General features: G+C 38.2%; 2 protein-coding genes and 1 long non-coding RNA gene across 3 annotated transcripts; 2 read left to right on the top strand and 1 right to left on the bottom strand.

Moving 5' to 3' along the window:
• Nucleotides 1–2,055: 2,055 nt before the first annotated feature.
• Nucleotides 2,056–10,561, top strand: LOC136424933 (NXPE family member 1-like). The gene is made up of 5 exons (XM_066413585.1): nucleotides 2,056–2,185; nucleotides 4,177–4,298; nucleotides 4,820–6,036; nucleotides 8,126–8,175; nucleotides 9,163–10,561. The coding sequence occupies exons 2-5, from the start codon at nucleotides 4,224–4,226 to the stop codon at nucleotides 9,930–9,932; spliced, it is 2,112 nt and encodes a 703-aa protein (XP_066269682.1). The 5' UTR covers nucleotides 2,056–2,185; nucleotides 4,177–4,223; the 3' UTR covers nucleotides 9,933–10,561.
• Nucleotides 10,562–10,644: 83 nt separating this feature from the next.
• On the bottom strand, nucleotides 10,645–14,170 carry LOC136424936 (alpha-(1,3)-fucosyltransferase 7-like). Its single transcript, XM_066413586.1, has 2 exons — nucleotides 14,044–14,170; nucleotides 10,645–12,868 (listed from the first exon to the last, which is right to left on the bottom strand). Exon 2 carries the CDS (start codon nucleotides 12,736–12,738, stop codon nucleotides 11,389–11,391), a length of 1,350 nt encoding a protein of 449 aa, XP_066269683.1. The 5' UTR covers nucleotides 12,739–12,868; nucleotides 14,044–14,170; the 3' UTR covers nucleotides 10,645–11,388.
• Nucleotides 14,171–18,466: 4,296 nt separating this feature from the next.
• LOC136424932 (uncharacterized) lies at nucleotides 18,467–20,390 on the top strand. Its single transcript, XR_010753953.1, has 2 exons — nucleotides 18,467–19,611; nucleotides 19,798–20,390. It is a non-coding gene; the product is annotated as an uncharacterized lncRNA (long non-coding RNA).
• The last annotated feature ends 2,374 nt before the right edge of the window (nucleotides 20,391–22,764 follow it).

Below are 22,764 nucleotides of genomic sequence, written 5' to 3'. Positions count from 1 at the left end.
CTTACTTTGACCCAATGATACATAATATATTATACATGTATATGAGTAGTGACTGCAATTATTACTACAGTTATGTTATAGATTATTACATTATTGTTATTTTGCTACCTGCGATGGACTCTGAAATTTCCATCATTTCGTTATCGAAATATGCTATGATTTAATATACAATTTTTTCATATAAAACCAATTACTATTCTGTTAGTATTTTGTTAGTATTATTATTGTATGATTTGTTATTGTTATTATTTACTACTATAATTATATTATGAATTGTTAGATTTATGTTATTTTTGTTAATTTAGATGGGGGAAGACCTTGTATAAGCCACTATGGCTTTTTTTCTTCCCCCAGCACATGTTTTTGTTTTGTTCTATTATGTAAAATTGATTTTAATATGTGCGAATAAACCAAACCAAACCAATGACACAAAAAGCTGACACAGCAATTGCGCAAAACAAAGACTCTTATAAAGCGTAGAAAGTTAGACAGAAGAAACATATGGTGTTAGAATATAACAAATGATTCTAATCATGACGTTCAGGACTATGGCTTGCATGATCAATCCATTTATACATTCTTTAACAAAGTTGCGACATGAATACGTCGCGATCCTTTCCCTTTCAAACGAATTCAAATATAAATAATTGGAATCTTAGAACAACTGAATTGACTGAGATGCGACATTTTTATATACTTTTTGAGAATTCGTACACTTTTTAATTCCCTTATTTATATGAAAATATTCTCATTTAGGCTACACCAAGTAATTTTTATGGATGACGTCCGCGCGCGCATTGATTTTGGTCTGTTCCAAGAAAAAAAAACAAGAAATTGCGCTTCCTGTAACTATGACCAAGGAGTTCCTTTTTTATTCAATATGTTTCTGCAGGCCTGCAAAATCAATGGCGTATGGAAAGAAACAGGATAGGACAACAACTGCTGTTCAACTTCAACTGATTTATTCAAATTATTGCTTTTTTTTCGTGATGGATCAAAGAATTGTTAATGTTACACTGTGTTCTCTCATTCAATTTGCGTCCTAACATGTGTCGTCGACTATTATATTTCAAATCTAGGCATCTTGTTTTTTTCGGCCCTTCTTGGTTTTTTTTCGCACTCTCGCATTAGATTTAGGGTCTCCAAAGGACGTTATCCATAAAAATTACTTGGTGCAGCCTTACATGCATTTCACATAAGACAAACTTGCGATTCTTTCAATGTAGCATCAAAAGTATCACCAACACTGATATGTGCCAGGTTATGCTATGGTCACGTTTCCAAACCGGGGCCCGTTTGCGGAAACAAACAAAAATTGTATCAAGAAATATACACAAGCTATGTTCATATCTAATTGTTACAACGTTTTATGTATTTTGCTGTCTTTTATAATCACACATTTCGTCCCAGCAAATAACCCAGTCGGGCGCCGGCTTGGAGATTTCACCCTAGTCGATTAGTCCGGTAAAGTTTGCGTTAGACAACCAATACCAAACTAGCCTAGCATTTACGGTTGCTATAGGCAACCAATACCAGACTAATTTGTAACGTCGATCGCTATTGGTGAATTTAAATGGTGCATGTCGGGACTATAACAGATCATTTGTTGAAAATGTTACATCACAATACATTGGTCAGCCAGGCAGCCGTAGTTGGTTGCATCTACTTACAGAAAAAAAACTGACAATAAAACATATAGAACAAACAAAATAAACACAAATATAGATAAACAAATCAATAATGAAAACAATGCAACATCTAGTAACATTGTGGCATAGAATAGAAAATTTCTAATAGAAAATAACTCAAGTGGAACGAAATACTCCCCTGTAACAGTGTGAATTGTGGCGAATACCGCTGAAAAAAATTTAAAAGGTTTGGTTTAAAAAAAGCGCTTTAAATTGCCAACTTCACTCATTACAACGATTAAGATTAACCTGATAAACACGTTCGAAAGTTTGTCTATTGATAAAAATCTCTCAAAATACTCATTATCAGACAACATAAGACACTTGTTGAGCTGATTACCATAACAGGTTTTTCTGGTACATCCAAGATGGCTGCCAGGGAGTGTGTCCAGTGGTCTCAACAGCTTTGACTCGATGAGTTCGAACTCGATCATTCAATAGACTCCAGGCGTATTTTGAAGGATCTACATCTCAAGATTAAGCATCACACCCATACGGTAAGAATTTTGAAAAATTACTTACTAATAATGAAAGAACTAGATTGACGACTGTACGAAGAAGAAGAAAAACGTCACTACTAATAGATTGTAAATACGTCAGCTTAATGTAAACATTTGTTTTGACTCGGTATGTTTAGAGTTTGGAGGTTTTAGCAGTGTCAAGAGTTATACCGTTGCTTTTCTTATCATATTTATAGTAAAGGCTCGAAAATTCGATGATGTCAACAAGCAGCTCGTTTCTAGGAAGGGTGAGTTAATCGTTCGGTCTCCCGAATTGGAGAGCTTTCCGGCTCTAAATTTTTGTGCGCCATATCGAGAAGAGTAGGGCTTGGTTGAAAACGTTAGGGGTGCATGGATAAGCCGTATTGCACTGTTAGGTGGTTGAACAAAACTTCGTGACGACTGCTTTACCTTATGAATGTTGTATTTATTTGTCTTGGGGGGGGGCATGTTTGTTTTGAGGTCACACAAGGCACTATTTATGCGTGACCCATTAAATGAAGCGCTGGCATAAAGTAGTGTGGAAAAAGTCTAGTACACAATCAGACAGACAAAACTGCAGTCTGTGGTTTAGGAATTGGATGGCTTTCTGGCGGCATGATTTGGATTGTGAAGCTAACTGCAGTTCCGTTGACCTCCGCTGGTCGACATTGAAAAGAGAGCTCCAAACGCCGATAGAGCCACAAAATTTTCTTCTTTTAATGTTGAATTTTGGGTTGTAGCCTAAACCAAGATATGTTCGTATTTTTTACTTCTCTGGTCCAACTAACTGTAGTCTTAACAGCGACTGTGTCAATAAGGTTGTGGCTATTTAACCATTTAAATAACATTACGTCATATGGCAAAATTCTGTGCCAAGGACTTCATACAGAGGTGCTGGCCTGTTAGAATGCGTAAAGATGTTGGAACGACGCCCGACGGAGGTCAACTGAACTGCAATCACTTGAACTCCGAAAGGTACTTGAATGACGCCCATCGATGGTCAAGTGATCTGCAGCCAACCCCGAAATGCCTTTCAAATTTTAACCCTTTCTAACAACTCAACACTACATTTCACTTTACACACATGGTGTGATTGCATTCTGCACAACAATGTTATCCACCATCTTAACAAACTGAGCTTACAACTTTTGGCAAAGTTATCTTTTCCGCTGTGTGTGTTCTCTTTGTCTATCTGTCTGTCTGTCTGTCTGTCTGTCTGTCTGTCTGTCGGATGGATCTTGATGATATTGGGTATGTTGGTAGGGGTTGGTAAAATGAAGGAATGATTAGATGTTAGGCCCCATAGCGGCTCTCTAAAGTAATGCAGTGGAACTTCCGGTTTTAATATTTCGTGCTCTTGATAAGATGATCATGATTAAGATGATCATGATCTTTGTTTTGTGTTGGATTACAAAGTTAGTTTGGGCCTCCTAGCAATACTCTTTGGAACTGCAGGGGGCGTTTTATTTGCAGACTTTGAGACAGGATAGGTCAAGAAGGGATGCGTGAATTTCCATGATTTTTTTATCTGTAGCTAACTTTGATGAAGTCCAACGTAATGTTATATCAATTATGCAAATTAGGACTGGATTTGTATAATGAATGAGGAAAATTTAAATGACAGGAACTTCATACCATGTGTGCAGTTATTCATTTATTCATTAATCTTTAGGGTGGTCCCTTCAGTTAACTGAGTGACTAATTTTCAAGGGAGCCCTTTCCAAGCTAGGGAGCACTTTCCAAGCTAGGGAGCCCTTTCCAAGCTAGGGAGCCCTTTCCAAGCTAGGGAGCCCTTTCCAAGCTAGGGAGCCCTTTCCAAGCTAGGGAGCCCTTTCCAAGCTAGGGAGCCCTTTCCAAGCTAGGGAGCCCTTTCCAAGCTAGGGAGCCCTTTCCAAGCTAGGGAGCCCTTTCCAAGGGAGCCCTTTCCAAGGGAGCCCTTTCCAAGGGCGTCCTTTCCAAAGTACTTTGATTCATTGATATTATATTTCTTTTCTTCTTTTTTTCAGAAAGAAAAAAAAAACTTCCTTTCTTAACCACAAACACTCTTCCAACAATGGAGGTTCGGAGTGTGTTTGTGAGAGGGGTGCCGATACTGGGACTGCTGCTTGTACTGCTGTTTATAAGAAGTGTAAGTATTTACAGGTTTGCGATAGCAAAACCTGTATTGGTTTAGGTCCCGTCCATGGGCGCCGCCATTTTTTTCGATCATGCTAAGGGAGTGGTGTATGATGGGAAGGGATGTCGGGATATTCGTCGTCAAGCAATGTTGCCTAGCAATGGTTGCCATGTAAAAGAAAGTTCATTTCAGAAATGCGCTGTGTTTTTTAATGTTATTGCCTGAAAATTTCATTCAAAGTGTAATGCTTTTATTCATATCTTTTGCACCAAACGCCTTAACTATGTGTATTCGTGCATGGGGCCCAGCTTGAAAGTGCTCCGAATGGCCTTTGACCTAAAATGGCGGCGCGAAACTGGAAACTCGTGTATTGCTTTGTCATTGAGTGGTTAAAGAATTTTGAAATGGAACAAAATAGATTGATTTATTCTCTATTGTCAGACTTAACATCAAAACCAAGTCCCAGATGAATTCATAGTATAAGTATTCTTCTATTCGTCACTCCAACTACAGCCATTTTGTTTCTTTCACAGAATCCCACAGTCTTTCAAAGTGATGTGAACAAAATGATACCCAATCAGATAGTACCACGAGTAACTGAACGACAAGACAGGATTAAAGATGGCAACGCTATCTTTAGCGGACATGGTCAGCCAACCATCTCCAAAGAAATGAACCAAGGTTTAGGAAATCAGATCCCAAGAAACAAAGATGGCCGACAAGGTATGGGTATAGATGACAACGCTACCGCAAATGACCAACCAATCATCGAAGAAGACAAGGACAAAGCGTTACCCAATCAGAATCCCCCACGCAAAGATGTTAGGCAAGAGAAGGGCACAAGCGATAACACTGCCTCCAATGCAAATGAGCAACCAATGTCCAAAGAAAAGGATAAAGCGTTGCCCAATCAGAAGCTTCCAAACAAGAGTGAAAGCCAAGGACAAAATATAAATGACAACGCTGCCTCCAGTGCAAATGGCCAACGAATCATCTCCAAAAAAAAGGATACAGTACTACCCAATCAGAAACCCCCTAACAACGATGGAGGGCAAGGAAACTTGCTTATCCCCAAAGAAAAGGGCAAAGTGTTACCCAATCAGAACCCTCCACAGAAAGATGGACGGCAAAACATAGTTTCAGGTGACAACGGTGCTTCCAATAGCCGCTCAACCTCCTCAGAGAAAACAGGTGCGCACATTTTTAACCGTAGGCCGATCTACAGGGTAAGCGACGAACTGTTAATTAGAATAGTTGCTAGGGATGCATTTTCTCGTCCGAAAACTACGGGCGGAGACTACTTTAGCACCAAACTGTACAGCACATCTCCCGTGCAGGCTAGCACCGCTGGTAAAATCACAGACTTCGGGAACGGAACCTACATCGCCCGCTTTGTCCTCGGTTGGCCTGGCTTGGTGACTGCCCAAGTCCGATTGGTCCACTCCAGCGAAGCAGTCAACATCCTCAAGAAGAGTCGAAGCCATAAGATAAGACGTTTTTACTCCTGTTCCTTCTTCGATGCGAAGACTAACAATACCGAGTGGACTAGCTGCACTTTTAACCAAAACGAGAAGACGGGCTACAGTAGGAACATTTGCGATTTTTCGAGACCAGAAATAAACGTTACGTGGTATTGTCATAAACCGAGGAGCGCTCCATGCGAGGCCCCGGTCGAGTGCAGACAGGATAGGAACAAGTCTCTTGGAGTCGATGACGTATTCACGGAAGAGGAAAAGGCTTTGCTTGAAGGGTATGTTTGTTTGAACCTTTGTCTATTCATGATAAGCTCAAATCGGCACGCAGGCCGCTTTTAATTGAGGTCATGAGGGAAGAGGTAAGGGTCAGATACAATATAGCAGAGATGCACAGTCATTCATCCTAATAACTCTATCAACATATATCATATTTATGGTACAACAACATACTATTGCTACAACATACAGCATATAGTAGGGCGAATGCTGGTTCATGGTCCGTGTCCGTTCGTTTAGTTCATTTCCGAAGTCAGATTCGGAGCCGTACGTGTGTCTGGCGGTAGGCTGTTCCAGACATTTGGTCCGCGGTAGGCTACCGATCTTCTGAAGATCTCTCGCTTGGGTTTGGGGACAACCAGCTGACTGCTTGTGCTTTGTCTGGTTGTACGTGTACTTTGGTCTCTGCAGTATCTGGAGCATGTAGGGTGGCAGTTTGTTGTTTAGGGCTTTGTAGATTTGTACGGCATTGTTGTGCTGGTGTGTTGCTTTAATGTCTTTCCAGCTCAGCCGAGAGAGCACTTCGGTTGATGGTGTCCTGTGTGGGGCCTTAAGTATCAGTTTTTCAGCCTGATTCTGCATACTTTGAATTCTGTATACGTATGTCCATGTTATGGACTAACGCCATTTTTATCTTTTTGAAAGCCCCCTTGTTGTCATAACTGGTACGATATGTATGACATGGAATCTAACTAAATTTGTCAACTTAAGATAAAACTAGAGTTCCACGACCTCATACCTTCGCCAAATGATTTTAACCTTTATGACTGACGTATTAGGAGTGTTTCTCATCAATTATAAATCATACCAGTTGATCGTATAAAAATATAACATGTCCAAAGTATCAGCTTAACAAATTATGAGCTTAACAAAGAAGGTTATGCTAATATTTATCATCAATTATGCAAATCAGGCCCTTATTAACATAACTTGATTCAACTATGTTCACATTCACATAACTTCCCGATGCCACAAAAAAGTATTAAATGTATGAAATTGCCGTCATTTGCCAGTGTGGAATAATACAAGTTACTCATTAAGTATGCAAATTAGGCCCTCATTTGCATATTTTCAATCTATCAACAGTCCTCTCTTCCTCAGTTACAATTGGAATAGTCATATCATGGAACAAAGCGGATTTTAAAAGTTTCCTCATTAATTATGCAAATTACTATCTGATTTGTATAATTATCGTCCAATCATACTAAGCATCACACAAGCTATCCACATACCAAAAATCATGACCATCCATCAAGGCCATCTTGGTATAGTATTTCCTCATTAATTATGCAAATGAGGTCTTCATTTGCATAGTTCATATCAATTAATATTTCTCTCTTCCTCAGTTACATATGTCACATGTTTCAGAGTCCTATCATGGAATTTGGCGGATGTATAAACTTTTCTCATAAATTATGCAAATCAGTTACTGATTTGCATAAGAAGTATCTAATCATGTACATCTTAACTCAATCTATCTACTTACCAAAAATCATTATCATCCATCAAGCCCTTATTGAGTTATTCCCTTTCAAAGTCAGACGCAAAACTTGCTCCTGCAGTTCCAAAAAAGCCGCTAGGGGGCCCAAACCCGTACCACTTACTCTCTGTCCAAAGATCTATGTACCACTCAAAAATCAGCACCATAGCATGTCCAGAACACGAGAAATCAAAACAGGAAGTTCTGCTGCAGTACCGTAAGAAGCCGCTAGGAGGCCCAAAATCTAATCGTTTTCAGGTCTCATCAAAACCTACCAACATACAAAATATCAAAACAATCCATCCAGGCATTCTTGAGTTATGCTGGTCCACTACAGACAAACAAACAAACAGACAGACAAACGCTACCCTCTGCATAACCTTCTCGGCGAAGGTAATAAAATATGATATACTCAATGTCTATAGATTTTCACATCTTCCTAACTCTCTTTGATAGTCTCTTGCCAGCTTTTCTCAAATCAAAGAATCAAAATCAGCATTTAAAGATCTGACAATTTTATCTTGTCATGTGAGACAATTAAAGACATCTGCTGACAAGTAGTAGATCTTAAAAGAAAGAAAATTTAATCTATATTTTTTCTATTACAGGGACAGAGTAGAGGTTCAAGCGAACATCAGTGTGATTGTAAAAGAAAGAGGTAATCAATAATTTTGAAAAATATTTTCTTAAAACATTATATACATGTCTTTAGCATTGCAACGTGGATGTTTCTTGCATTCTTTTTATCTCTTTTTTTCATCTCAATCCCTTTTCTTTATTGTAAATGGTATATTGTTTGGACTGTTGTTTGAAAATTAAGTGCAAATCATTTGCCAAAAATTTGCAGCATTGTAAAAGTGATAACATTCAGTGAGCATTAAAGGTGCCCTAAGCGATTTCAGGGGGTAAAACTGGAAATATTCTGGATAAAGCAAATCTGGATAAATCGATCTTCCTCATATTAGCACATTTCCATCTTTATTTCATACTTTGGGCGTTTAAAAAGTGCGCAGAAACAAGCCACAAAAGGAGTATCTTATTTATTGGTACCACCCAAAAATCAGCCCAGAATCCAGCCGTAATTGCTTTCTGCAGACAATTTTTGGTAACTTCCGGCCGAGTGACGTCACAATGCCCAAGCACATTGAGCAATGACCACGTAATTATTTCTCCGGAAGCGTTCGGGACTTATCGGTCAGAATCGCTCATGTTCAGATTTTCAATGAGTTCCCACCACGCAACGACATCGCATCTTTGCTCCATGATGGCCAATATGCAATAGGATAGTGGATAGAAATTACTAAAAGATTACTTTTGAAAATACGACTTTCAAAGCCCTTCTATTGCTTCGGTTGCCTTTATCATAATTATGACTTTACCTCTCTTTTGTACTAAGCGGCATCTAAAAACCAGAAAAGAAAAGCAGTGAAAGACAAATTGCATTTGCAGACAAAGCAGTATCGATGACACGTTTAATGGCGAAGTTTAATCCTTAACTTCGACACGAGCAAATGTAGCTTACCTCGAATTTTGTCGTGTTGAAGTTAAGTATCAAACTATACCATAGAATGTACGAACACAGACGAGCAGACAATCCTTCTTTTTTTCTTACTAAATATTTCTTTCGTTTCAATATCAATTTCAGATGAAGGGGTAGAGCGTAAGGGCCTGCCGCAATGTGGGCCTCGCCTTCCCGAACCTGCATCAGAAGGGTACTGGTACAACGGCACATGGTATTCCCTCCGCTGCCGTGTCCAGCGGGGGTTCGACAGGGAAGCAGCCATTCGATGTCTTCGAAACAAAAACATCTACCTCCAAGGGGACTCCACCCTACGCCAATGGTACAGCGAGCTAGCAAAAACAATCAACACTGAAGAGAACCCAAACGCCGGCAAATTCCTCGGCCCTACCGTAACCACCAACAAATCCAACAACATAAACATTCATTTTAGGTTCCACCATTTTCCGATCAGCGGCCCACCCCCACGGCCTATGAACGTATTCAGTTTCACGGCAGACGAGATAAAGAACACAGTTGGAGGTCCAGACGTTGTGTTTGTATTAGGTTTATGGGGGCATTTTAGCGGAGAGCCTGACGATACGTTTCGTTCACGACTGTACGGTATCCGCCATGCGATTGAACATCATCATAGCAAGTATCCTGGTACTAAATTCTTTGTACGCTCTAGTAACACTCGTGGCCATGTTACGTTCTCTCATCTTCGAGACAACAGCAACTGGTATGCGTATCAAGTGTTGTTAGAAACTAAGGACATTCTTGGTGACTTGAATGTAATAATCCTTGATGTTTGGGACATGTCTATATGCCAGTGGCATGAACATACTATACATCCTCACATCGAAGTTATCATGAATCACTTAGATATGTTTTATTCCTATATATGCCCACAGTAACTGTATGTATAGGGGTGTTTTGAAGATATAACATTGGCTTTGTGAAGCAAGTACTTTGTGGTGTATAATAACATTAAATATGTCTTTGTACATGTAGAATTTTATGCTGCTTATTCTTAAAGAAATCATAATGGAATAGATGTTATTTTCGTGGTACTTTTATAGAAAACAAAGATGCATTAAGCAGTAATGCTCATAATAAGGAGACCGTCATATTAAAATCAATTGAAATGTTAGTTGCTAGTATTTACTACATTATGATAGAATTATGCTAGTTTGTTTTTATCTAAGATCTTCATAGATGATGTTTTCTGAACGTTACAATGTTAATTTCATACATGGTAGATGAGTAGTTATTGCAATGTAGCATCGAATGTATCACCGACAATGCGATATGCGCCAGGTTGTATGCTAGTGTCACATTTCCAAACTAGGGTTCGGTCGGGCTGTTGTCGGAATAATATATAAAAGTGTATATCAATAAATATACACAAACTATTTTGTTTCTAAGGGAGTGGATGAGAAGGGGTGTCGCCAGTGTAAATTTCGACGTAAACTTTGACATTAATGTTGTTAATTTTTCGTATTGACAAGAATCGACGAGTCTCAAATAAACTGTATTCAAATTATTGAGATATCTATATTTCCTGATATTCCACCAAGACAATACATTATTCATTCTACTTTAAAGTGCTGAATAGAATAACACAAATTGATATCATATTTCCCTTTTGATTTCAAAACACATCATAAATTACTATTGCACAAGTATAGAAACTACGTACAAAGTATGATCGCTTTAATCGCACATGTCATGAAGTAAAATGCTCGTTGATTACAGTATCAGTACAAAAAAATTATATACATTTCTCATTTCAGTATTACTGTGTATATTAGTATCGATGTATATATACAGGCATTCTTACAGTCGAAAATAGTTTATTTAGCGAAAAAAGAGTATTGTATCCGTAGATTCAGGCAGTACAAAGCTAACAATGACAATTATGATAATATTTATTACATTTTCATGTCAAGCATGCATTGGGTTAGAAACTAAAGTAAAAGAGCATTTCTATATCTACAAAGGTATATCAAACCTTACATGTAGCTTTAAAACCTAATAACTACGTACATGATGTATATTTCACATCCTAAAAACTATGGTTCTTGCGTTGCATTATGTATACTTACAGCTTAAAATAAACAATAACTACAAGTAGGTGTATTAAAACAGTTCATCATTTGCAAAGTTGGAACAAGCTAACTCCTGTTTACATTGAATGCGTGTCGTATCAAGAGTATATTCTCTTTACAAAAAGACAGTTTAAATAGAACAATAATAACCAGTGGTTATGGCAAAATGGAGCCCTCTCATTGGTCAACGTCATCAAAATATACGTTAATCAATACCAAAAGTGGGCTCCTGATTGGTCAATGACTCCTGGCTACATGATAATCATGGATAATGTATGGCATTCGATTTGTGTCTGATATTATCAACCATGACCATAGATTCGCAGACATCAAAGTTTTCACCCCTCCACCACCTGTCAATGTCATTATAAACCTTTCTTTCTGTCGGTCTCACTTGGACAAGCTTCTTACACACTTCACACCAGTGGCTTTTAAAGTCAGGCAAGTTCTTCGGAGGGTTAGTTTTCCATGCAAAATACTCCATATATTTGTCTTCGTTTTGGTCGAGATAGTTCAAGTAGCTTGCCAACGCTCTTGGTGATTTGAAATCGTCAACGTGAATAAACGAATTTGGTGGAGCGAATCTTTCATAATCTTTTCTCGGTGCACCTAGAACAATTGGCACAGCATCAAATTTAAGGCCGTTGATCCAAAGCTTTTCTGTGATGTATTCAGTACATTTAAAGTTTTCAAACGCTAGATAGAATTTGTACTGGTGTAAATGATCTGCAAAGCAACTTCCGCCGTAATCTTTGCAATATTCCTTTCCACATGCACCAAATACGTCTACTTGGATGTGTCTCATCAACTCACTTGCATAGACAAACCTGGTCAACTTTCTATAACAGTTACTTACATACCATACGACTAGTTTGCCTTTTTGTTTGGGGTAATGTTTACCTAGGGTGTCTGGTTTTAAAGCGATTTCTTCATACAGTTTAGTGATATGCCCCCAAGGCATATAAACATCTGAGTCACTTCTGTAAGTCATTGTCCAGTTGAAGACGCCACCGTAGGAAACCCAGTCTGTATTTCTTGTGAAAAGAGGGCAGTCTGGCGTACGCATTATCCAGTGTTGGTTTATAGGTCGTGGTTGGGGAAACCAGGATTTGTTGTAGACGTTTGGCATCGTATAGAACCAAAAGATGACGGCATCCGCACTTGCAAATTCTGCGCGATCTTTCGTGTATTCGCATTGTGGCATGGAGGGACACGCACGCCTTGTCATAGAGATTGGTGGCCATGGATTCCAGACAAGGATTTTTTTCTTGTCTTCTTGCGTCTTGTTTTCTCCTTGGTTTACTACTTGTGTGTCCACGTCGTTCCAGACGGAATAGAATCGTGACGAAGGATTGTGGGAGGAATCGGAAATGACGTCACTTCTTCTGAGTTGTGTTGACCGCTGCATAACGCCAAGAATTTGACCTTTTATGTTGCCTTTCTTGTAAGAAACCGGGCGGTTCAACGAAACGAAATCTTCTGATGTATACTTATCGTACACTATGAACGTTAATAACAAAAATATTGTCAATATCGTCAGTTTTCCAGCCGTTTTTAGATAGTTCGCGTTTGCTGCAAGGGTAGCGTTTGCTTGATTTTTTCCAGTCTCCATTTTCGCTAGTCTTTTAGGAGTTGGTGGATGGCTTTTCAATACAGTCAGTGATATGCGGTTTTGTTGAAGGTCACTGCGCTACGTGTACGTTTCTACAAGTAACCGTACGGGGTTGTCTTAAAGTAGATGCCTGAAAAAGAAAAACTAATATCAGCACACTGAGCACAGTGTTGTTGATTACGTCACACTGGCACAGTCATACACACACGTGCGCGTATAGACATAGACATGCACACACCGTCAATACACACACACACACACACACACACACACACACACACACAGACATACAGGCTTTGTTTCTGTAGCGCTTTCAATAATGTCCCATTTACTTACCGAATAATAGCACTATATTTTAGCTACGCAAGACAATACGAAAATGCGGCAAACAATTGCGTATGATTATTACGCGTTAATCTTTTCTAACCATCTAAGACTACAGTGATGAAAGTAGGGGGGTATTCATTCCAAATTTGTAAAAGACGCATTTCAAAATGTGGGATATGGGCTATCTAAGCACGGAAATCACAAAGTGTGGGCAATCATTTGACTCTACCACCCTGTACATACCCTTTGAAGTTTGTATATGGTCTAATGGGACTAGTCCGTTTTTGCAATGGGGGTGATTTGGGTATATCTGTGTTAAGAATAGATTTGGGGTTCAGATATTCACTTTAATGTATTCATACCTCAAAGTACTAATAAACTTTAACGCATTAATCATGTTTGCTAGCATACCTTTATATACTAGTTTAGAACATAGTCATGGTACAAACTTCAGGGGGTATGTACAGGGGGGTACAAAGTAGTATTGGAAAAATTACAAATTTTTATTGGAAAAATTACAAATTTTTTAATTTTCATATCCAGATAGACTGTACCCATATTTCTAGGTGCGTATTTCAGCAAAAACTGCTTTTGCTAAATAGTACCTCCCCCTAATGAAAGCTATTTGTGAAGCAAATAATCGTCTTTTGTGCAAGGACCGAATCCTCATTTCAGACAACATTTATTTTCACGAGGAACACAAAATTTCTCGCGTTTTCGAATATTATGAATGAATTTTACTGCACAACAAATGCACCAATTTAATACACACAGGAAAACATCATTCCTATCTTTGTAAGGTCCGTATCCTTACTTGCTGTCCCATAAAACTAGTTCATATTGGCACCTGTTGAAAATCGTTCGTACATCCCAGTGAAACTCCCTAGTGGCCAAACCCCCCCCAGCAATTTCTCCTCATCGCCAGCGTAGATAGTCTGACTGAGACACATATTTATGATGTATATTTGAAATTCTTACCTTTTCGGCTCGCCTGTCAAAGTCTGTCCGAATCCTGTTTGAGTTTAAAGACCTTCGGAATATTGTACACAACGATGAAGTAGGTCGGGTCTACTGATGAAAAGCTCCTCGTTTTTGTTGTCTTTACTGAGGTTGAAACCGGTAAAACTTGTTATGGTAATCACGAATTGGTTTCTGGTCATATTGTGTGTGGTCATAGGGTTTTCGGCCCAGAATCCAGTTTGCGAGTTGTCTATATAAGTTGGATTTGGCACATTTTCGAGAATCACTCTAGAGCGGATATTGGAAGAGTGGCGGAACCATGTGTGGTTATACTAGTTGTCTGAGCTGTTTAGTTTGTTAACGTGTATGTGCTCATTTCAAGGTGTAGAAACGGATAAAATAAAAGTCGGCAAAAGTCGGTAAAAGTCGGTAAAAGTCGGTAAAAGTCGGTAAAAGTCGTCAAAAGTCGGCAAAAGTCGGTAAAAGTCGGCAAAGGTCGGTAAAAGTCGGCAAAAGTCGCGGAATAACTCCGCATTCCAATACCATGCCTACCAAGATAGACTACAAATGTAGTCCCGACGGCCTAAAAAGGCTATACCTTGTATACTGCGCTAAAAAAAGTAGCCTATTAAAACTGACTTGATTTTTCGGATGACATTCTCTAGGTACACACACACAAAAAAAACACTGCGAGCGCGTGAAAAAAAGATGAATAAGAAATAAAAACAAAATACCTACATTTTTAAGCTTAAACCTTTACGCAATTGCCTATACGTCGGAGGGCGCACAATTCACTTTCAGTTTTTTTTTTTCTTAGAAACACATGTTTACAAGCCAGGGGCCTTCACCGTTGACACTGCACATGCGTAGTAGCAACCATGAACTAGCCAGTTTTTTTTTTCGTAGAAAAAAACTGGCTAAAATTGATGCTTACTTTGTTTACGGTGGAATACTTTGACATCTTCCAAAATAAAGGTAGTAATTTGGGGGGGGGCGTAAACTTACTCTGACCTCTGACACTATTCTCAGTGACGTCATCAGTGGCCTAGATTATTGGATTAAAACATCACCAACTGCAGTTGTCTGTGTGTTGTCTATCATTGGTTGGATTGGACACATTTTCGAGAATCACTCGTGAGCGGATATTTGGAAGCGTGCCGAAACCCTCAAAATGTGGCCCGTCCTAAAGAAAGGCTATGTTGTGGGCTTTGTCGTGGGGATATTCTTCTCTCTAATATGCCTGGAAGTGGTAAGTTACATTTAGTTCGTAAACCCTTTCTCGGTCCTTTCTATGTCTCTTTCACTACCAGGGGTATGAATGTTACTTTTGGTGGAAAACTGAAAGAAATGTAAAAGTAAAAGTTCAGATTTAGCACTTGTTGAAAATCGTTTGGAGTTTCCACAGAAACTCTTTAGTGGCCAAACTTTCCCCTGGATAATACTTGCTTCTTCCTAACTTTGTAGTCACTTTACATTACATGTTGTTCAATCGAATTTACATTAAGTTTAAATTTATACACATTGGTAGTTTTTACATGAAACACCCCCATTTTGAAGGTATGGTACAGTCAAAAGCTCTCGCCAAAGTAAGCCCAATTACCTACTCTCCAAGCAGAGGTTAGGTTCCAGCTTGCTACACTGCCTTGTTTGATGAATACTTAATTTATCTTCGCAGGTGTTTCGTGGGGAGAAACAGTTGGTTGAGAAAATCGAAGAGGAAACTAGCGCGACATTCCAGCGCAAGATTCAAGTCACGCCGACGGAACAACCAGTGGAGCGAAAACAAGTCACACCAACTTTACCATGGAACAAGAAGCGTTATGAGTTTGATATTAATAAAATAACCACCGCTGAACAAATGTTGATAACAGTTATCGATTCTAAGCCTGTCTACCAAGTTGGAGAAACCCTAACGATCAGAATAGTAGCTCGGGACGCTAACGCACAGAAGAAAACATTCGGAGGAGACTTTCTCTTATCTAAACTGTGCACAAAGTCTCCTGTCAAGGCTTGTTCGGCTGGGAGAATAACAGACCGCGGGAATGGAGTCTACATAGCACGATTCTTCCTAAGTTGGCCTGGGAACGTGGCTATATCAGTTAGGTTGGGGCATGCGAGCGAAACTGTGCAAGTTCTGAGGAGAATTCGAGATTCTTTCCTCGATCGGCGTGTTACAAAATGCAGCTTCGTTGACGAATACGACTCTAAAAAAATTGAGTGGACTCACTGTAGCTTCAGTAGAAACGACAGTGTCAACCCTCGAGACATCTGTGACTATTCCAGGTCAATACCAAACGCTACATGGTACTGTCAAAGGCCTACAAGGGTTAGAGGAGGCTGTGGCTCTATATCAGCCTGTAATCGCGATGACACAGCAACTACCGAGCTCCAAGAAACTATGATTACAGTCAGGGAGGCCGCACTGTTCAACAGGTATTGTTTCTTTATTTATTCATTAACCCTTGCCAAGACGTCTGTGTATGTGTGTGTATGTGCGTGTGTGTGTGTGTGTGTGTACGTGTGTGTGTATGTGTGTGTGTTTGTGTGTGTCTATGTATCTGTTCGTTTGTTCCTTTTTTTCTGATTGTGAACAATATAACTCGAGTTGTGAATGGATCTTTATGATATTTGGTAGGTGTTGACAAAATGAGAAAAAAATTATGGCCCCTAGTGGCTTTCAATGGTACTGCAACAGGACTTAAGGTTTTAATATCTCGTTCTCAGGACATGTTATGGTCTTTTTTGTTTATCGATTTGTTCATTGGATGTAGATAGATAGAACGTAGAAACAATGTAGACACGATACAGATAGATACAATATAAACAGATACAATGTAGATAGACACAATGCAGATAGATACGATGTAGCTATAAATACAATGTAGATAATTATTAGATACTATGTAGATAGATACAATGTAGATAGATACATAAAGATAGATACAATGCAGATAGATACAATGTAGATAGATACAATGTAGATAGATACAATGTAGATAGATACAATGTAGATGAATACAATGTAGATGGATACAATGTAGCTAGATACAACGTAGATAGATACAACGTAGATAGATACAATGTAGATACAATGCAGATTCATATGATGTTGATAGATACGGAATTGATGCATACAATGTAGATAGATACAATGTCGATAGATACAATGTAGATAGATACGATGTAGCTATAAATACAATGTGGATAAATATTAGATACTATGTAGATAGATACAAAGACAATGTAGATAGATTTTATTTATTTATGTAGATAGATACAATGAAGATATTAGATACAATGTAGATAGATGCAATGTAGATAGATACAATGTAGATAGATGCAATGTATACGTAGATAATACAATGTAGATAAATACTATCTAGATAGATAAGATGCAGATATAATAATCTAAATCGTTACTATTGAATTGCAGGAGTCTTGCGAACCGGGAGGTCCCAAATGACATCAAGATCACTGTAAAAGGAAAACGTGAGTATCAGTTTCAACTTTGACCTGGAAAAAAACGTCACACTGTGTAACGTTTTACGTTTTGAAACAGAAATAGGACATGTGTTGTATTGTTGACTGACTCCTCTATTCTCCACATTCCTAACCAACATCTACTGCGTATTCAACCAGACAAAGGCTAACAAATAAACAATAATGTTGCAAAAAAACTTCAATGTCTTTCTTACTGCGTTATATTCATCATACCGATATATTGTAGTCATCTGTATTTCCAGTTTAAGAATGGTATTACCCCATGAAGGTATAGTTTTAGGTCCGTTTGTGTGTGTGCGTGTTTGGCGGAATATCTTAAGAGCCTCTGGATGGATTGTGATGATATTTAGTATGTGGGTAGGTGTTGTGAACCCGACGGTTAAGGTTGATTTTGGTTTCCTGGTGGCCGACATTGGTACTGCAGCAGGACTTCTGTTTTAAGTCTTTGTTCCTGGAGATGCTATGGTTTTAGCTTGAAACTTCATCTGTGTTGGTAGAAATCCTACTGAAACAAGTTTTGATTGTAATTTCCAACAAAAATTGGACTTAACCAAATTTTCGACTGTACAACACAAAGCTATGGTCAACATACTATAACACTACAACACTATGCTATGGTCTTGTTTAATACCGATTTTAAACAGCATTTTTTTTCTGATTTCGTTGCTAGGTATTCAGGATCGGTTCAGAGAAAAAGTTCTACCGCCCTGTGGCCCACATCTTCCGGAAGCAAGTTCTGAAGGGTACTGGTACAACGACACGTGGTATTCTCTCAAATGTCGTCCACTAAGACTCCACTCATCGCACTTAGATTACAAGTGCCTTAGGAACAAAAGCATTGTAATTCTAGGAGATTCTACGGGACGACAATATATGGAATATCTCCAACATCTCGTTAAGAAAATTACAGCCCAGCTACCTGAAAATAAGAGGCAGTGGGAAATAAATCATAAAAGTATGAAGTTAGATTTCGTATTCCATACCTTCCCTAGAAACCACGGAGAGCCCCCTCTCGAAGTGAAGAGATCAAAGTTTGTTGCCGAAGAGATTGATCGAATCGTCGGTGGGCCGAATGTGCTGCTTGTTGTGTGTTTCTGGGCTCATTATAACGCTGAGCCAATCGAAACGTTTCGTTCACGAGTGTGGGGAATTCGGCATTCAATAGAACGTTTACTCAATCGGTATCCTGATACAAAAATTGTCTGGAGAACTGGCACAATGCAAGACCACATCAAACTAGAACACTTTCTGGAAAACAATAGTTGGTATACGTTTCAACTGCTAAAAGAAGCCAAGCAAATTCTCGGCGACTTGAATATCTTTATCATGGACGTTTGGGAGATGTCGGTATGTGACGAACCGTTTTATATGTTACATCCAGGCCCTAATATTATCAAAAATCACATAGAATTGATGCTATCATATTTGTGTTCGCAGTAAAATGGAAATATGATTTCATGAAGAGAACCTTTCAATGGCGTTCTAATACTGATGTTCAAAATTTGGATAATTATCAAAAGTACAAAAATCGACTGAAAATAAAACACGAAATTCGATATGAACATTCACATAAACATTGAAAAATCGTTATCATTTTCAAGATAGTTGTAAGTTTGTCTGCTATTTGTGTATGAGGTCCCTGAATACTGTAATTCACTCTATCTTCACGGTAGCAAAATTTCACGGTGTAAGAAAAATGGACATTTTCACTGAACTTTAACTTCACGGTGTTGGCAAGTGATTTACAGAACGGATGTGTGAAGGAATCATAAAAAAATGATAACATTTTTCTTTTCACGGTGATGATAAGTTCACGGTACAGAGGTGACCGTGAAAGTTACAGTGAAAGAAACAGTATCGGGTACCCCAGGTTACTGTACTCAAAAATCCATTATAAACTTTAAGCTCCTTGCCCAGTTCAACTAGTATTGTGTGCATAGACTCATAATACCTGGATATCCCAAACATAATCCGGCATATTTACACATAGAGAGAATGCAATTATTTCAAGCTCTGAACTAATATACATGTAGTATAATACGGTTAAGCCGTTTTAGTTGGTTGCTTGTATAGATTGTGGGAAAGGTAGGTCATTCATAGGTCATATATACAATCCGGTTTGACTTGTTTTTTTAGATCAAGGAGGATAAAGCAAAATGGCCGCATGCAATTTAGGATCTGTACACGTACGAAGAATGCAATTATTGCAGACTCTATACTATGATACGGTTAAGCCGTTTTGGTTGGTTGATTGTATAGATTGTGGGAAAGGTACCTCATTCAGCGGTCATATATACAATCCGGTTTGACTTGTTTTTTTAGATCAAGGAGGATAAAGCGAAATGGCCGCATGTAATTTAGGATCTGTACACGTACAAAGAATGCAATTATTGCAGACTCTGTACTATGATATGTTTAAGCCGTTTTGATTGGTTGCTTGTATGAATTGTGGGAAACTAATAGTATATCATTCAGAGGTCATAATTAATGTATAAACCGGTTTGACTTCTTTCTTACATCACGATGGATGAATCAAAATGGCCGCTATAAGCTGGTAGTGCTCAATAGAACAAATAATTGTTCTAGACCCAAACAACAAACCACACTACAGCGCTTCAGACAAACAATGGAATGAACTTAAAGCCACTGGTAAGTGTGACAGATCATGTACATAGTTTTTGCGGTTGTACCTGTACGTGATATATATCAAGAAAAACGCCCTAGTGTAATTAATCGACCGACAAGTTTGCGAGCTCTTAATACAAAGCGCACGTGTTTCTGGAGATAGTTGTGTAAAAAAAAATATGAGTGCAATGCATCTGATGTCCTGTTTGTTGGGAAATAAAGGAAGAAATAAGACAAAATGTGCATTTGTTTCTATATTTTGTCATCAATTCCTTTGAGTGTGGTACTAATTCTGGCTTCAGCCAGTATATTATTTTCCTATTCATTTTGAAAATTACATTTCAGACGATGGTAAGAATTGCATCTTTTAAGGAAACTTTATCGTGGAAGAGATTATATCACAAGGAGCCTCATATGTTACTTACCTCCTTGTTCCAATCCAAGTTGTAGATACTTTGGATACTTTGTTTACTCCATCATACCAGTAACAAACAAGCAAGTAGCTAATCTTCCTGGAATATCAAACAAACGTACATTTAACAAACTACATTAGAATTGATAGTTATTTACATTTACCAGTTATTTGCAGAGAAGTACACAAAATGTATAAAGTCGATCATTCATCTTAAGTCAGTCTATGGAATATATAGGTATAAATCCGAGTTTTAGGAAATCTTATTCTTGTCTTCCACTGGAAACTCTACTATTATGTTTAATCACGGTAGTTGATATGAAAGGATACTTATGGTTTGGAGGGTACATTTCAAAAAACATGGTTATGCTTAGGTTTACACATTGAATGGCTAAACAATTCTGTATGATAATCTCTTGGATTAAAACATCAGAAAGAGCATGTTTGCTGCTTAAAAGTCAGGTTTCTGTCATACAATAATCTTTATTGACACAACTTAAGTACAACGTCTATCATCTACTACATCTATACATACAAACAAAGAAGCTGTTGTGTTATGCCGAAGGGCGGTTATACCGGCTATATACAGATACAGTATTTAACCATACAATGTGCACAGTAAGGGATATTTTCTCTTAGAATGTTATTGAGTTTATCTATAGGATGGAATGTATTAAATTCTTTTCAAGAAGCGGAAAGCATAGTGAACAGTTCTGAGCGTTTATCATCATATCGTGAACAATCCATGATGAACAGACATTTGAACAGACGTTCATCTTTAAAGTGTTTTACGATAGGTGTACGACAGTATTACGACAGTATTACGACAATGGATGTGTCGTACAACATTCAGCTGTCGATCGTACACCTTTGTTGGTGGTCGATTCTGTCATACATACTGAAAAACGTGCGACCAAAAATCTTTCCGTCTCTGTCTTTTCAATCTCAATCAAAAATTTCCGCTCTATTTCCTCAACTAATTACACGAGAAAACCAACCCAAAAACATGTATTTAAATCAATGAACTGAATTGTAGTAATTCTAGAGATTATTTGTGCAAGTGACGCCGTGTTTTCTTACGATGGAAAATCTTTCTGTCTCTGTTTTCAATCAAGTGTTTCCACCCTTCTTCCTCAACTAATTGCAACAAAACTTCCAAACCTAAAATGTGTCATTAAACCCATTAAAAATTACAGCTTTTTAAAGACTCTTCGTGTAAGAGAATTTTTGTTTTTCAAACGCTAGTACAACAGTATGTTGAATCTAAAAAACAACCCCTTTTTTTTATAAACCGTAAGACAACAAGCCGAAATCAACTACGAAGATTCGAAGGTAAACGACAATATAACACTGGCAGAAATTGTCCCAATCTATTGTATGTAAGTCCGGTAAAATGCTACCGCATTCCAAGACAGAAATATTTAATATGATGTTGTCATGCCCTATTCATATATCCACCTATGTAGGCCAATTTATATACAACTCTATGAAAAAACGAGACCTCATTTTACATTTTTGACACAGAATACTATCATCGTCACCATTACATTGTATACTGTTTTAGCCATTAGAATGCACTTTATTAGATCGATTGTTATTCATATTGTAGATGAGTTCTCTGAAAATGTTAAATATTAAGTAATAGTCGATTGTTATGTATCTTTATGAATTCTTGCCATACTTTGTACCATGTACAATTGTCGTGCAATAAAGGTCTACTTCATCTATAACACACGTTGTCCATATGTTCGTTACCATGGAGACAACAGACTACGTAAGCAATGACATCATCCGGTCACACCCTAAGGTGACCACTATTCTTAGGCAAATGATCCAAGATAACAGGTATTTGTAAGGAGTGTCATTTAGAAAGCCTTTGTTTCTGTACATGTAGCGCTTTCTCGGATGCCCAATTTACTTCTGCTTGATTTCACAAACTAATTACACCATATTCTTATTTGCAATGGATGACCCTTGGACAGCCTTTGTTTCTGTACAGGTAGCGCTTTCTCGGATGCCCTATTTACTTCGATTTGCCTGATTTCACCAACTAATCACGCCATATTCTAGCTACGTTACACACATGAGAAAATGCGACAAATAATTACGTATGATTATCACACGTTTATTATTTTCAAACCTTCTAATATAAGATTACAGTGATGAAAGCTATTTGTAAAGCAAATGACGGTCTTTTGTGC

Source organism: Branchiostoma lanceolatum, chromosome 19 (assembly GCF_035083965.1).
Source record: "Branchiostoma lanceolatum isolate klBraLanc5 chromosome 19, klBraLanc5.hap2, whole genome shotgun sequence".
Classification (NCBI taxonomy): Eukaryota; Metazoa; Chordata; class Leptocardii; order Amphioxiformes; family Branchiostomatidae; genus Branchiostoma; species Branchiostoma lanceolatum.
The sequence above is the reverse complement of the archived record's forward strand: the minus strand, read 5'-3'. Positions and strand labels throughout refer to the sequence as shown.